Source organism: Cherax quadricarinatus, chromosome 74, assembly GCF_038502225.1.
Source record: "Cherax quadricarinatus isolate ZL_2023a chromosome 74, ASM3850222v1, whole genome shotgun sequence".
Classification (NCBI taxonomy): Eukaryota; Metazoa; Arthropoda; class Malacostraca; order Decapoda; family Parastacidae; genus Cherax; species Cherax quadricarinatus.
Window position 1 is genome coordinate 5,537,703 of NC_091365.1, and position 17,509 is coordinate 5,555,211.

At 39.3% G+C, this 17,509-nt stretch overlaps 1 protein-coding gene across 4 annotated transcripts; it reads right to left on the reverse strand.

Moving 5' to 3' along the window:
• Positions 1 to 3,047: 3,047 nt before the first annotated feature.
• Positions 3,048 to 15,090, reverse strand: LOC128700169 (2-oxoglutarate and iron-dependent oxygenase domain-containing protein 3). 4 transcript variants are annotated; one of them, XM_070100724.1, is made up of 8 exons: positions 14,940 to 15,090; positions 12,400 to 12,569; positions 11,632 to 11,749; positions 10,868 to 10,961; positions 10,047 to 10,281; positions 9,079 to 9,139; positions 6,863 to 6,986; positions 3,048 to 5,213 (listed from the first exon to the last, which is right to left on the reverse strand). In XM_070100724.1, exons 2-8 carry the CDS (start codon positions 12,474 to 12,476, stop codon positions 5,074 to 5,076), a joined length of 849 nt encoding a protein of 282 aa, XP_069956825.1. In that variant the 5' UTR covers positions 12,477 to 12,569; positions 14,940 to 15,090; the 3' UTR covers positions 3,048 to 5,073. The 4 variants fall into 4 exon arrangements, with proteins under 4 accessions (XP_069956825.1, XP_053649132.2, XP_053649133.2 ...); XM_053793157.2 differs by having other exon boundaries at positions 9,079 to 9,232; positions 14,940 to 15,089; XM_053793158.2 differs by having other exon boundaries at positions 9,079 to 9,232; positions 14,918 to 14,941.
• Between the last annotated feature and the right edge of the window lie 2,419 nt (positions 15,091 to 17,509).

Here is a 17,509-nt window from a genome sequence, read left to right on the forward strand (position 1 = left end):
CCACCAGACACAGACACCACCAGACACAAACATACACCACCAGACACAGACACCACCAGACACAAACATACATCACCAGACACAAACATACACCACCAGACACAGACACCACCAGACACAAACATACACCACCAGACACAGACACCACCAGACACAAACATACACCACCAGACACGGACACCACCAGACACAAACATACACCACCAGACACAGACACCACCAGACACAAACATACACCACCAGACACAGACACCACCAGACACAAACATACACCACCAGACACAGACACCACCAGACACAAACATACACCACCAGACACAGATACCACCAGACACAAACATACACCACCAGACACAGACACCACCAGACACAAACATACACCACCAGACACAGACACCACCAGACACAAACATACACCACCAGACACAGACACCACCAGACACAAATATCGTTTGAGGATGTTGATACATAGCTCCTGAATCTTCCGAGAGGGGAAGCGTTAAGCTTCTTGATTTTGTTGAGCTAAAGTTTCTGGTTCTCTTGAAATTATTGATCTCCGGCCCCTCTTGGTAGGGTTGTGTTGTAGCTCCTGGGTCTTGAGGGGTTTCAGGTAAAGTTAATAGACCTCTTACGTACACTGACGTCCAGGGAGCTTAATTGACATTCAGGGAGTTTACTTGACGTCCAAGGAGCTTACTTGACGTCTAGGGAGCTTAATTGACGTCCAGGGAGGCTTACTTGATGTCCAAGGAGCTTACTTAACGTCCAGGGGGCTTACTTGACGTCCAAGGAGCTTACTAACGTCCAGGGAGCTTAAATGACGTCCAGGGAGGCTTACCTGACGTCCAAGGAGCTTACTTAACGTCCAGGGGGCTTACTTGACGTCCAATGAGCTTACTTAACGTCCAGGGGACTTATTTGACGTCCAAGGAGCTTAACGTCCACGGAGCTTAACTGACGTCCAGGGGGGCTTACTTGACGTCCAGGGAGCTTACTTGACGTCTAGGGGGCTTGTTTGACGTCTAGGGAGTTTACTTGAAGTCCAGGGGGCTTAACTGACGTCCAATGAGCTTACTTGACGTCCGGGGGGCTTAACTGACGTCCAGGGAGCATACTTGACGTCCAGGGAGCTTACTTGACGTCCAGGGGGTTTAATTGACGTCCAGGGAGCTTACTTGACGTCCAAGAGGCTTACTTGACGTCCAGGAGGCTTACTTGACGTCCAGGGGGAGGGGGTTGTCTGGGTTACAAGATAAGTGGATTACCTCTCTCGGTTTGCAGTGCGACAGAGTCTGGTCTAGTGATTGAAAACTTATTCAAGAGTACATCAGATGTGATACTTTACCAGGAGGAGCACTGCAGTAGTTGGTTGGTTAACTGGGTTGAAAGACTATCGACTATACAGTGTGTCCTGGATGGTTCTCAAGGCTGCAGCAACTTGTTCACCACCAGTCAAGGATAATGTAAGGCCTAACATCAGGTTTAAAGTACTAGAAGTAGTTAAAATGGTCATTAGTAGTAGTTGTAGTATTATTATTATTATAATCAAAAAGAAGCGCTAAGCCACAAGGGCTATACAGCAGTAGTTGTAGTAGTAGTGCTCCTGCTGCTGCTGCTACTGTTCCTACTTCTCCTTCTCCTACCACCACCATTACCTTATTTTCCCTCTCTTTTCCCAGCCTGTACTCACCTGTTTGTGGTTGCAGGGGTCGAATTACAGCTCCTGGCCCTGCCCCTTCACTGGTCACTTCTAGGTCTACTCTTTCCCTGCTCCAAGAGTTTTATCGTACCTCTTTGTTTTTTCTTTAAGTGGCTTTAATAATGGTCAAGGATAGACAAGACATCGTCTCAAGTTTCCTCTCTGAGCGTGAGTTATTATCAGTTATTATTATGTGACACTATTATTATTATAATCATAACTAAGCATTAAACCCATAAGAAAAAACCCTATCACATATAGAAAAATGGTTTTAAGAGTATCATGTGTGACAGTTTTGTTGTTTGGGTACATTGTTACAATAATAATAATAATGAGGGAGCAGCATTAAACCCATATGGGTCATAGAGCCCATGGGAAATCAAATGCAATCACATATGATCCAAAAAATGAGAGGATAAGTTCATTGCCTTGAATGAAAAGCCTCACCAGTGATCATGTCGGAGGATCTCACCTTCAAGGACCATAACATTGTATCAATCGCATCTGCTAGAAAAATGACAGGATGGATAATGAGAACCTTCAAAACTAGGGAGGCCAAGCCCATGATGACACTCTTCAGGTCACGTGTTCTATCTAGGCTGGAATATTGCTGCACACTAACAGCACCTTTCAAGGCAGGTGAAATTGCTGACCTAGAAAATGTACAGAGAACCTTCACGGCGCGCATAAAGGAGATAAAACACCTCAATTACTGGGAGCGCTTGAGGTTCCTAAACCTGTATTACCTGGAATGCAGGCGGGAGAGATACATGATTATATACACCTGGAAAATCCTAGAGGGACTAGTACCGAGCTTGCACACGAAAATCACTCACTACGAAAGCAAAAGACTTGGCAGACTATGCAACATCCCCCCAATGAAAAGCAGGGGTGTCACTAGCACGTTAAGAGACCATACAATAAGTGTCAGGGGCCCGAGACTGTTCAGCTGCCTCCCAGCATACATAAGGGGGATTACCAACAGACCCCTGGCAGTCTTCAAGCTGCCACTGGACAAGCACCTAAAGTCGGTTCCTGACCAGCCGGGCTGTGGCTCGTACGTTGGTTTGCGTGCAGCCAGCAGCAACAGCCTGGTTGATCAGGCTCTGATCCACCAGGAGGCCTGGTCACAGACCGGGCCGCGGGGGCGTTGACCCCCGGAACTCTCTCCACGTAAACTCCAGGTAATATATATTCCTCAATTATTATTATTATTATTATAATCAAGGGGGAAGGCACTGTGAGAAGAATATACTGTATATATGAGACTGCAGTTATGCTATATAAATCTGATTCACTTCAACTTCATGAGGTGAAACGAAATCAATTAACAAAATAAAACAAAGTATGAAGAAAATATATTTTTTATTTATTAAAACAGTTGAAGACAACTTGCAACAACTTTCCTCACTATACAAATACTGAAATATATTTCTAAATTAAATTATTCATTTATTAAATGATATTTAACAATAGAACAAGAGGGATCCATATTTAATATATTTTTAACATCATTCTTACCTGAATTTCATGAATTAAGAGGCTTACGCTAGACTTAAAATACTGTTGGTAAATCCTCAACATACACAGCCTTATTAGCATTACATTTGTCAATACTGGCTTTACCTCAGTTTTTAAATGTTCTATTTTAAAGATTAGAATGTGAATATTGTACATACAGTAGTACTAAATAACAGTGCATCTATACATATATTTTTCATTTTATGCATGGGGAAGCACTAAACATATAGGGGTCACATAGTTCCTGAGGAATGGGAGGCATTCAGGTTTAATACAAGGAAGGAGAGGTTAAGGCCTATTCCTTGGATGCAAAGTCTCTCACTGACATTAAGATGTCTCCCTTCAGGGAACAATGGACATAACAGTCCATTGCAGACTGATTTAGCTGTCTAATAGGGAATATTGGGTGACCAATAATGGCAACTGTGGTATAGATAAGAATATTTTACTTTGATAACACAGTCAGTTGTTCAATCAATGGACTGTGTCTACTGATACCAAATCAACTGACCTAGCTGATTTTATTCCATATTTCCAGAGTCCATTAAACAGAGGTCTATTAAACTGAGGGCTGTCTATCTTGTGACTTTCAGGAAGACTCAGCTTAACAAGCTAAACTGCTCTGAATATGTAACTCTTCAAAAAACTTCCTTTATGCAATAACAGATATAATAATATGAACATGGTAGTGTACACAAATTTTGTATTTTTCATCAAAACACTTTAAATCTTGCTAAAATTAACATGATAGTATAATTTAGCTACCACAATATCCACCAACTATCGTAGATCTGCTGAAATTTAATTATAAATATAATGCCAGTTTTTTATTTTTAGTTAAGAACATTTATTTACTTACCAGATACTTACAAGAGAATCTCAACACACAGCACTGCAAATAAATGTCTTATACTTTTTCATTTACGTTGTTTTATGGTCTACTGCTTCATTTTGAATACATCTATTTATAAACAAGAGTGATGTGTGTAGGCAATGTTTGCCATTTTATCCAAGGTGTGAAAATTATTGAGATAAAACACAGTACAGCATTTATGTTGACAGTGTCAATATGTATAATAACAAAGAGTAAACACAAAGTGTACTAAAAGTATTTGAAAAAATCAGTACAAGCAGGTTAGGTTCCAGGCTACTGCTGTAAAGCAAAAATTGCCATTAACTGAAGCATAGCCTTTTTTTTACTTTCAAATTCATATAAAAGCCTGATAGCATATTCACAGTACCATACATTAAGCGAGCAATAGAGCTAGGCCTAAAAATGCATATTCAATACACACATTACTTATCTTAAAATATTTCTGTCCATAGCTTGTAGTGAGTGGTGAATATATTTATTGCAGCAAGTTCGAATAAATGAAAAATGTGAATAATTGAAAACCAATGTATTAGTGAAATGATGTAAAATGAAGAGCTGTAAAACGGGGCCCTCCTGTATAACCGTATTTAAGAAAAGCCGTCTATCACCGGAAAGACATAATGAGTAGATATAATATGGAATTAATTCATTAACAGAATCTTATTAAGAGTTTAACATTTCCAAAACAAGAACTGTATCTGAATAATTGCTTTAAATATATAAATATTCGAACAGGGATAACAATAGGTAACTCTGCTAATGTAACTAGAAAAAATTAATACCCTATACCATATACAATAATATTGCAATACCTATGAGTAAATTAAAAATGCTATAACATTACAGCACTTAGATGCTAAAAGTTCAATTCACTACATTTTCAAAATTGAATTATCTCTATGTTTTGATGTACAATGGGTTCTTATTTTGCATTACAAAAATACAAATAGATAAAAATATTGGAACAGATATAAACAAATCACTTTCGTAACATGGGATCATTAATGGCGTGTCTCTGGTCACAGGTGAAGGAAACAGTAATGGCATATCTTGTGCCATTTGTCACTCTCTCAACATAGTGCAAATTTTCTGATCCAGAGGTGAAGGCTGACACTCGTCCTGGTGAGATAAACAAAAGAATTATTTAATGTGCTGCATGTATAAATTAAATATCTAGAACACAAAGGTGCAATACCATGACTGGAACAATACACGAATAACTCACATACAGGAGTAAGAAACTTTATGACGATGTTTCAGTCTGACTTGGAACACTGATTAGTCATACAGTTCGACTAGTCAATGGTCCAAGTCGGACCAAAACGTCATCATAAAGTTTCTTTCTCCTATGTGTGGGTTATTTGTGTAAATTAAATATCTATTAATGGATCATCAACCCTGTGGCCCAGTTTCAGACCAAACCTAGACTGGAAAAGAAATAATACAGAACTAAGAGCTATTAACACTCATGAGAGTAATGGTACAGTATGACAAAGTTTGTATGGATTTATTTAACATCTGCTGTGCTCATGAGACAAGTTTCTCATCACTGACAATATGACTTCATGCAGAACCTTTCTCAGTAACATTACCAGTCACATACTGTATACCCAGCACATTCATGTGTTAAAATTTCTTGAAGTTAGTCATATAGAGAAAGAGGCCTTATCACAGACAGGGCCGTAGGGGTGTTGATCCCCGAAACCCTCTCCAGGTCATAAATGCAGGTAATTAACATGGTACTGGAGTGTAAAGTAACACCCTATGAAGGGATTAAGGGGAAACCAGTTAGAGTTAAGCTCTATAGGTAGAAAAAATAAGTGATGTCAGCTCACTTCTGGCAAGACAGACAGAGAATGAATGATGGTGAATGTGCTTCCATGTTTGGGGCTCACTCTGGCTTGGTGAAAAATGATCCATATAGTGTGCAAAAGCAAAAAGTAATGGAGAAGAAAGCTGTATGATGTACATAGCACTTGAAAAACAAGTAATGCAGTTAACGCTTGTCAACTTAGAGAAAAATGGGGTGAGTATGAGGGGTGACCTCAGAAAGCAGATACAAATGTGTTAAATATGAGGAACTGGCCTCAACAGTGAAGACATGACAATCTGAGATAGTAATATAAAAAAAAAAAGATATGAAAAAATGGCAATAAGCAGAACAAGAGGATACAGTTAAAAAACCATTTGAAATAGTACAGAAAAATCGCCTAGAAGCTCTTTATGAAGAAAAATAGTGGTTGACAGCTGGAAAATTGCAAGAGGAGGAATTTTGCAGCAATATCATGGAAAACTTTAAAAAATATCAATGATAAATTTGATAAAATAAAGGAATACATACATAGGTTTATGCCTGTAATTACAGATACTGTAATCATAACTACTGTAGTCATTTTATTTTATTTTTTTTTTTCAACAAGTCGGCCGTCTCCCACTGAGGCAGGGTGACCCAAAAAAGAAAGAAAATCCCCAAAAAGAAAATACTTTCATCATCATTCAACACTTTCACCACACTCACACATTATCACTGCTTTTGCAGAGGTGCTCAGAATACAAAAGTTTAGAAGCATATACGTATAAAGATACACAACATATCCCTCCAAACTGTAGTCATACAAACATATATCTTCATGTATACACTACTGCCAAAACACACATTTAGACAAATGAATAATAATATACAGCCCATACATAAAGAAGTATTCCATACAGCCTTTGGATATAATTATGAATGACAGTGAATTTATACATTTACATCCAAGTCCTACCTGCACGAGGCTCCACTGTTTTGTTCGAGTCTTTGTCAATGAAGATAAATCGACCACCATCAAAATGATACCTATAATCAGTTAGGTACAACAAAGAGGTGTAATGGAATGATTCATAGGTCTCCTGAAAACAAAAAAAATATTAAAAAGATGACAAATTTAATAAGTTTTCATGCCAACTGGTTAACAATCAAGGACAGTGTCCCAATCATTTTCTTGCAGATATACGTACAGCTGTTCAGACACAATTTAATGGAATAATTTTAAAATGTAATACTAAAATTTAAAATGACGTGAAATGCACTGCACTGCCTGAAATGCACTGCACTGCACTGCCCTGCCTGAAATGCACTGCACTTCCCTGCCTGAAATGCACTGCACTGCCTGAAATGCACTGCACTTCCCTGCCTGAAATGCACTGCACTTCCCTGCCTGAAATGTACTGCACTGCACTGCCTGAAATGCACTGCACTGCCCTGCCTGAAATGCACTGCACTTCCCTGCCTGAAATGCACTGCACTGCCTGAAATGCACTGCACTGCCTGAAATGCACTGTACTGCCCTGCCTGAAATACACTGTACTCCCTGCCTGAAATGCACTGTACTGCCTGAAATGCACTGCACTGCATTGCCTGAAATGCACTGCACTGCCCTGCCTGAAATGCACTGCACTTCCCTGCCTGAAATGCACTGTACTGCCCTACCTGAAATGCACTGCACTGCCTGAAATGCACTGCACTGCACTGCCTGAAATACACTGTACTGCCCTGCCTGAAATGCACTGCACTGCCTGAAATGCACTGCACTGCCTTGCCTGAAATGCACTGCACTGCCTTGCCTGAAATGCACTGCACTTCCTGAAATGCACTGCACTGCCTGAAATGCACTGCACTGCCTGAAATGCACTGCACTGCCTGAAATGCACTGCACTGCCTGAAATGCACTGCACTGCCTGAAATGCACTGCACTGCACTGCCTGAAATGCACTGCACCGGACTGCCTGAAATGCACTGCACCGGACTGCCTGAAATGCACTGCACTGCACTGACTGAAATGCACTGCACTGCACTGCCTGAAATGCACTACACTGCCTGAAATGCACTGCACCGGACTGCCTGAAATGCACTGCACTGCCTGAAATGCACTGCACTGCCTGAAATGCACTGCACTGCCTGAAATGCATTGCACTGCACTGCCTGAAATGCACTGCACTGCCTGAAATGCACTACACTGCCTGAAATGCACTGCACCAGACTGCCTGAAATGCACTGCACTGCACTGCCTGAAATGCACTGCTCTGCACTGCCTGAAATGCACTACACTGCCTGAAATGCACTGCACTGCCTGAAATGCACTACACTGCCTGAAAGGCACTACACTGCCTGAAATGCACTGCACTGCCTGAAATGCACTACATTGCCTGAAAGGCACTGCATGCTAGTGGTTTTCTTTTGTGCTTAACAATATTTTCATATATGTAAATTACATTGTGTATACTGCAGAAATGAAATAAAGTTTGTATATTTATATTTTTCTTGACACTGTTATCTCTTCTTAATCATTTGCTAGCAATGGTCTACTATAATATTAAGTTACGTCATACACAAAAAGTAAATAAATAAAAGTATTAGGTAAAAGAGCATAAATGCAACTAACGTGACATTTTATTGTGGCAACGTTTTGCTCTCCAGGAGCTTGACAAAACTCTTGGAGAGCAAAACGTTGCCACAATAAAATGTCACATTAGTTGCATCTCTATCCTTTTACCTAACATTTAGTTGGTAATTCTACCTTTATTAATAAATAAAAGTAGTCTCACAATCTACTTTCTTTAACTCTATCAAAGTTTAGCCTAGCACTCAAATTTTATAGTAAAGGCCAAAATAAACGAAAGCTGATCTCTAATGGTGTTTGTGTTGTGTTCAAGTCAGTGTAACAAAGTGGGATGCACAACAGTGCATCAGAGATACAGACTCATGGTAATATTCAATACAAAATGAACCCCAAGAAAAGCAATTCTCAAAAGTAGTCATCCATGTTCACAATGAAGAATGCATAGATGGATGATGTATGTATTCTAGATGATACTCATTAAAGCTTTAAGATTCAGCAAATGTAGTGTATTTTTGAGGACATGTGAAAGGAGAATTTAATGTGGAATTATTAATACAAGTTAGCCTGTGCAACATAGATAACCATGTTAAAGAAAAGTTTACCTTATCAACATGAGGATGCCAATACTCATCATGAATTGTTTGTGGAGGAGCAGGAGTGATTCTTGAAAAAAAAGTTGGATGTGTCAGATACAATTCATTTCTGTTAATACCAAAGTGATCAGCAATCGCATGGTGAATCTTATTCTTAACATAACTGAAAAGATAATGTAAGTATTGTTAATTCATGAGTGAAAAACTTAGGAAAATGCTATTAAATCTGACCACAAGTCAAGATGATTGTACTACTCAACTAGTCTACAAATTAGAGGTAAATCTCTAGATCACTTTTCCATCCAACTTCGGCCCTTAAGTGAAGACAAATAGAACCTCATCTAAATGATTCATCTCTGAAAGACAGACAACACTGGCAGGTTGAACTGGACTTGATTACATTCCATAACAGAAGGGAGGCCCTTCACTCAAGTTTTTTTTTTTTAACACACTGGCCATCTCCCACTGAGGAAGGGAGGCCTAAAAAAAGAAGAAACACCTTCACCATCATTCACTCCATTACTGTCCTGCTAGAGGCATGCCAACATCACAGCTCTGATGCCTCTCCAAATTGCAATAATCTCACCTCTCCTTCAGAGTGTAGGCACTGTACTTCCCACCTCCAGGAAGCTGGCTAACTGGTTTCCCTGAATCCCCTCACGTTACTTTGCTTACACTGCAACATCACATCAGGCCATATTAACCACCTGCCTCTACTATCCAATATGCTCTCACACACTTGTTGGATGTCCAAGACCTTCATATACAAAACCTCCTTAACCCCCTCCCTCCAACCTTTCCTATTATTAGAAAAAAATATACACAGTGCTATCATCCTCATTTATGAGTCCATCATTCACAAGATTTAGTAACCTTGAATACAGGTTACAGAGATACATTGGAAATAAAAACAAATAAGACAAATTTAATTATAAACAAAAAATTCAAAACAACAAGTGTTTAACACACTAACATACCTATATATCTTGAAGTCTTGAATGGTGAAAAGGGTTTTTGCCTCTTCTAATTTATAGATATTGACAAAAGCATTGCCATGTGAAAGAGCTCCAGAATGTAAATCTAGAATGGATGCACCACCAGTAGAGCCTCCCATGGACAGTCCTCGCTCAGCAATGTTGAGAAGAGCTGCTACTTCCGAGGGTGACACCAAGGTGTCCAAAACAACACGTCCACACTTTCTGGGCGTACATCCTGAAATAAATTTCAATTTGTTTGAACTGTATTATTTTTAACATATAGACCAATTTGTGAGAAGGCATAAAATACATATTCACTATGATGGTCCCCAAAAATAAACATTGGAAATGTCTTTCATCACAAAGCAGTCCATGTAACATGTAAGTATACATACAAACACTTAAGACAGATTGGACAGTGTTTAGAGGAAGTTACTACTGTACTGTATTTGCACATTCCCTGAGTATGTGCAATAATTTGTCTGATCTGTCTAGTTTTTTGCAGGAATATTTACATTTTAACATGAAACATAGACAATCTTGTTCAGAAAGACATGCCAAATATAATTTTTTGGGCCACCCTTATACTGGAGTGTGAAAATGGTAATACAGTATAAATATCTGAGAGGAGTACTGTACTAAGTATAATGATGCATTTTTAAAAGTCAGGTGGGAATGTTGCATTTCAGCAGGTCATAACTGGATCATGGTTGTGCCTTTCTGAAAAGACAACTAGGGAGTAAGTGATGGTGAATGTTTTCTTCTCTAGAGTAAAAAATATCAGCAATAAGTTTATTGTGATTGGTAAAAGACTTATTTACCTGGGAAATGTTTGAGTTCTTCAGCATAATCTTTTGAGCAACCAATCTCAACTGATCGCTTACTAATCTCTTCTTTTTGTGTTGCAAATGGTACCTGTAACATTCATAATTATATTTAAAAGAAAATTAATGATGTGTACAAGAGGTTAGCAAAAATTTTTAAATACAATATATCACTCAACAGTCAAGTTAAAAAAAATCTGGCCCTTCTAACTTGACAGTATTCATTTATGTACCAAAGAAAAGGAATGATGAATACCTCAGCAAGCTTATACAAGAGACAACAGAAGGGAAGAAACATTGAGAAAGGAACATAACAACAGAGGTAAAGAAAGCAAAAGAATAGCAAAACATTGTGTACTGCACTGGCATATTAATTTTTAAATTAATGGAGTTGCCCCACGAAAATAAAACTTTAATGAGTCCAGTATAAGAAAGAAAAAAAAAGGTTGGAAGGGAAGAGGCTTTCATTTCAATGCCTCCGTGTCAGAGCTTTCTACAACGATGGAAGCTAAGTGGTCTATTGCTATCTGTGTCTGAAATAATGTAGTAATGCAAAAATCTTTGAAAGATATTACGAGACAGTGGTATACTTCCTTGTGTATGAAATGATTATTGGTTATAATGTACAGATGTGTTTTGTTATACAGTATGAATATGGATTTGAGTGGTAAAATTTGATTCACTTTATAGCAACTGTGCACTCTTCATTATATACATACTTTAAAAAGGCCAAGTAACTATAGCAAAAAATTTATGCTAACCATTTTATTTGCTTTACTGAAGTACACAACAATCATTATCCCAATTATCATCAGCAGACGAGTAAAGATACGCCGCCAATCAATTCGGGGTCCAAGTTGAATGGTTTCCCTTTCAGAACTGCAAAAACATGAAAAAAGTGTAAAAAGAAAATTTGTATATTTTTTGACTTATTGCCTTATACTTATATGTGAGCTAGGAAAACTTTTCATAATATACCTTACTCTTAATTTACAGAAATATAACAGTAACCAACCCATTTTGCTGAAATTTTCCTAGGTGCATCAATATTACTGGATTATTAATAAACATATAAACTTTCTTGGAATTTGATTTTTTCAAAATCAGATGTCATAAAAAAAATGCATGACACCACTCTGTGAGGACTGTCAGATTGCACTGTCTGTTCACCATATGTTGATAGATAATCCTGTCTATCAGTAGGCATGCAGAATTCACTTTTGCCGTCTGCACTGTATCAACACACTCAAACTGACCTTCCTGCTAAAAGATTTACTTTTGGCACAAAATTTGTCACATCTCACCAACGGCACTGGATAACTGATGATATACTTATATGAATGTATGTATTTATGTATGTGTGTGTATAATGTATGTATGTTTATGCAAAGGACCATAAGATTGAAGGAACATTACAGTAGTCCCATGGTGCATCAAGGGAGGTCCAACTCACACCCATTCGTATGCCCATCTAACCTATATACAAAGTTACCCAAAGTTCTCACCCCAGTGATGCTATTAACACTTACTTGGGCTGACTATCTGCTTTCAATGTTTGTTTAGTAATTCCGGGGGATTTCCTTGAGCTTCTCTGCTTAGCTGCCATTTTCAAGACAAATGAATAATCTTCCTCAGTATATGATGTGCATTAAGTGGATGCTGTTGAGTTCCTCTTTTGTAACATCAATTAATGCGATCACTGAAAACAACATAATGATTAATACAAAAAAGCAAAATTATAGCTCAATTACATTATATATACCTTCTGCCATACCGTACATATGTCAGTGCCCCAATTTTTATTGTTATGTTTATGGGAAAGCATTAAACCTGTAGAGGCTGGGTCATACAGCTTGTAAAGAATGGGAGGTAATCAGGTTTAATCTGACTGGGGAGGTTAGTTCCGGTTCACGAGATCAGAGTCCAGTCAATATGGGGAACAATTGCTAGGTATAGCTCCATTATTTACTTCCATCTTAACATACAAGCAAGGTATCCAAACCCAGGCAAGAGTAGTTATTTGTTTTGCAAATTGCTAATTTAGAAGATATTAGCCACTGAAATACTTTTGTTAAAAGAAGGATTTACATGGTAACATTTGCTCCATATCCATAAAGTGGCAAGGCATTATTCCTTGGCATTCCCGTTAATATTCTCTCCTCAAAACACATCAGTGGCCGCCACTTAATTGTTCACCACTTAGGAATATCAGGCGGGATTTTCACAGCACATATGAGTAGCATTGTAGAATTTTTTAACAGGTGTCAGATCAACCAGGCTGTGATATGTGGATCAGTGGACCACCACCAGCAACAGCCTGGTTGACCAGACTAGCACCAGACGAGCCTGGTCCATGGCCAGAAGTAAGAAAAACTCTCACAACTCATCAAAGGTAGGTAACGCTGGGTTGGGTACACCTTGAGGGGTATTTTGAGGGTCAACGCCTCCGTGGCCTGGTACATGACCAAACATGGTGGATCAGGGCCTGATTAACCAGACTGTTACTGCTAGTCACATGTAAACCGACATATGAACCACAGCCCGGCTGGTCAGGTACTGACTTTAGGTGTCTGTCCAGTACCTGCTTGAAGACAGCCAGGGGTCTATTGGTAATCCCCCTTATATATGCTGGGAGACAGTTGAACAGTCTTGGGCCCCTAACACTTACTGTGGCCCGGTGGTCTGGTGGCTAAAGCTCCCGCTTCACACACGGAGGGCCCGGGTTCGATTCCCGGCAGGTGGAAATTCCGACACGTTTCCTTACACCTATTGTCCTGTTCACCTAGCAGCAAATAGGTACCTGGGTGTTAGTCGACTGGTGTGGGTCGCATCCTGGGGGACAAGATTAAGGACCCCAATGGAAATAAGTTAGACAGTCCTCGATGATGCACTGACTTTCTTGGGTTATCCTGGGTGGCTAACCCTCCGGGGTTAAAAATCCGAACAAAATCTTATCTTATCTTATCTGTCTCTTAGTGTACTCATGGCGCCACTGCTTTTCACTGGGGATATGTTGCCCTGAAATTATCACTCCCAGGTCCAGGGTTGGGTTGAGTTGGGTTGGATTTAGTTTGGTTGCAATGGGTTTCATTAGTTTATGTCGAGTTATGTAGTATTACTTAATGTAACCAAACCTAACCTAAACTAATAATAATAATAATAATAATAATAATAATAATAATAATAATAATTATTTCTACACATACATGATACAACTTATACAGACCATAGCTGACATCAATGATATACTATACAGAAATCCTCTTGTTATGCAGAACATTTCCTGCAACTTACGTTAATCTTGTCCCCAGGATGCGACCCACACCAGTCCACTAACACACAGGTACCTGCTTACTGCTAGATGAACTGGGACAGTTGGTGTAAGAAAACACGCCCAATGTTTCCACCTGTGCCGGGGATCGAACCACGGACACTGTGTGAGGCGAGTGTTACCTACCAGGCCACGGGTCATATAAATATCTCTACTCTGGTCTACGGTGATATAATTCTTCATTTTTTGATGTTATTTATGCCGCTTAAACCTTCAACTAAGACCAAAAAGTGTCAATTTATAAAAAAATTAGCAATAAAACGCAACAGATTTTGTTGATTAATTATTTATTAAATATTCGCCGGTATTCTCCCGGCCCGGGCCTTTTCCAAGTGGTGGCCCGGCATTGGCTCCCTCTTTAGGGAGTGTCTGAGACCTAAGTCTCCCATGGGAGGAGGCACAAGTACCTCCTCATCTTTGGGACCAACTGTCCCCAGGCCTAGCCACAAGCTAGGCCTCTCTGGTCTGCCATCCCCGCCCCAAGGGGGCTAATGGGAATGACAGTCTTATGAGCTAAAGGCTCGGACTCAGGCACCTACCCTACCCTAGAAGGGTTAGGCATGGTGGCGATGTTGTTGATTAAAAGTAAAAGTCACTTTTGTTTTTTTTAGGGCGTTTATCCTGTTGGATAATTTATACTTATGTTACAATGATAATTTGAAACACCTGAATTTGCATAACTGTATATGAGTGTACATATATCTAAATAAACTTACTTATCTTATCTTATTTTCTTACCTCCAAACTTTTGTTGTATAGTTGTTGTTGTTGTTGGGGTTGTTAAGGGCCGCTAAAGTTTCCATTTTATTGAGTCCAGCTTCAAATTCAAATTCAAATTCAAAGTTTATTCTCTATGAAGATTACAATGTTGAATTTACAGAATTTGGTTGTTGTGTGGTTTACATGTATTTAAATAATGATTACAGAGTGTACCACTAGAACGCCTAGCATGGCTAGGCATTTCGGGCAGACTTAGTTTAATTCTTTATTTTAAAATATTACAAATTATGAGGTAAGTTGGTATTATGGCTAAGTAACTAAATACTAGTTTGTGAGTTTAGCAATGTGAATGCTTTTGTTTTGGCACAGTACATAGTTTCAGTATTGGAGTATCAAGACAAGATTTATTACCCGAATCTGAATATGAATTAAAAAGGAAACTGTTTCCTCAGGAAGGAGAAACTGGAACAATGGGTTTCCAAATAGGTCAAGTGGACCCCAATGGAAATAAGTCACTCTGTCACATCTGGTCTTGTCTAACTAATTTATTAACTTTCTTCAGTAAAGCTTTTGAGGCTGTTGACCACGATAATGAATTTGATATTATTTACTTAGATTTTAGTAAGGCTTTTGATAGTTCCGCACCATAGACTGTTAAAGAAAGTAGCAGCTCATGGCATTGGGGGAAGGGTGCTCTCGTGGATCGAATCATGGCTCACAGACAGGAAGCAGAGAGTGTCCATAAATGGGGTTAAATCCGAGTGGGGATCAGTAACAAGTGGCGTTCCACAGGGATCAGTCTTGGGCCCGTTGTTGTTTATAATATATATCAATGATCTTGATGAAGGAATTACTAGTGATATGAGCAAATTCGCCGATGACACGAAGATAGGTAGGATAATTGATTCAAACGTAGATGTTAGGGAACTTCAGGAGGATTTAGACAAACTCTACTCTTGGTCAGAAAAGTGGCAGATGCAGTTCAATGTAGATAAATGCAAGGTTCTGAAGCTCGGGAGTGTCCATAACCCTAGTACTTATAAGTTAAATAATGTAGAACTTAGCCATACAGATTGCGAAAAGGACTTGGGGGTTATGGTAAGCAGCAACCTTAAACCAAGACAGCAATGATAAATTAGACACATGTGCAACTCTTGGGTATCTTTATTGAGGAAACGTTTCGCCACACAGTGCCACTGTGTGGCGAAACGTTTCCTCAATAAAGATACCCAAGAGTTGCACATGTGTCTAATTTATCAACATGTCGGTTCTAAGAACATAAGAACATAAGAACGAAGGAACACTGCAGAAGGCCTACTGGCCCATGCGAGGCAGGTCCAAGTCTCCTACCGGCTTAAGCCAATGCACCCAACCTAGTCAGGTCAGGTCACATTGACTTAAGGGAGGAACACGGCAACCGACCTGGTAGCACAAGCTATCAGGTCCAACTCACACCCACCCACATCCACTCATGTATTTATCCAACCTATTTTTAAAGCTACACAACGTTCTGGCCTCTATAACGGTACTTGGGAGTTTGTTCCACTCATCCACAACTCTATTACCAAACCAGTACTTTCCTATATCCTTCCTGAATCTGAATTTTTCCAACTTAAAACCATTGCTGCGAGTCCTGTCTAGGCTAGATATTTTCAGCACACTATTTACATCCCCTTTATTTATTCCTGTCTTCCATTTATACACCTCAATCATATCCCCCCTAATTCTACGTCTTTCTAGAGAGTGCAGATTCAGGGCCCTTAGTCTATCCTCATAGGGAAGGTTTCTGATACATGGGATCAACTTTGTCATCCTCCTTTGTACATTTTCCAGAGAATTTATATCCATTCTGTAATAAGGTGACCAAAACTGTGCAGCATAATCTAAATGAGGCCTAACCAACGATGTATAGAGTTGAAGAACAACCTGAGGACTCCTATTATTTATGCTTCTTGATATGAAGCCAAGGATTCTATTAGCTTTATTGCGAACACTTATGCACTGTTGTCTTGGTTTCAGATTACTGCTAACCAGAACTCCTAAATCTTTTTCGCAATCCGTAATATTAAGATCTACATTATTTAGTTTATATGTGGCATGGTTATTGTCCTGTCCAACATTTAGAACTTTGCATTTGTCTATATTAAACTGCATCTGCCACTTCTCCGACCACTGCATCAGTCTATTCAAATCTTCCTGGAGTGCTCGAATGTCCTCGTCAGAATGAATTCGACGGCCTATTTTGGTGTCATCGGCAAACTTGCCGATGTCGCTCTTTATGCCCTCATCTATGTCGTTTATGTAGATTGTGAACAGCAGGGGGCCCAACACTGACCCCTGTGGAACACCGCTCTGAACCATTCATCTACAAGACAGCAATGCCTAAGCGTACGTAATAAGGCAAATAGATTACTGGGATTTATATCAAGAAGTGTAAGCAACAGAAGTCCAGAGGTCATACTGCAGCTTTATACATCATTAGTAAGGCCTCACCTAGATTATGCAGCTCAGTTCTGGTCTCCATATTACAGAATGGACATAAATTCGTTAGAAAACATTCAGTGTAGGATGACTAAATTAATACATAG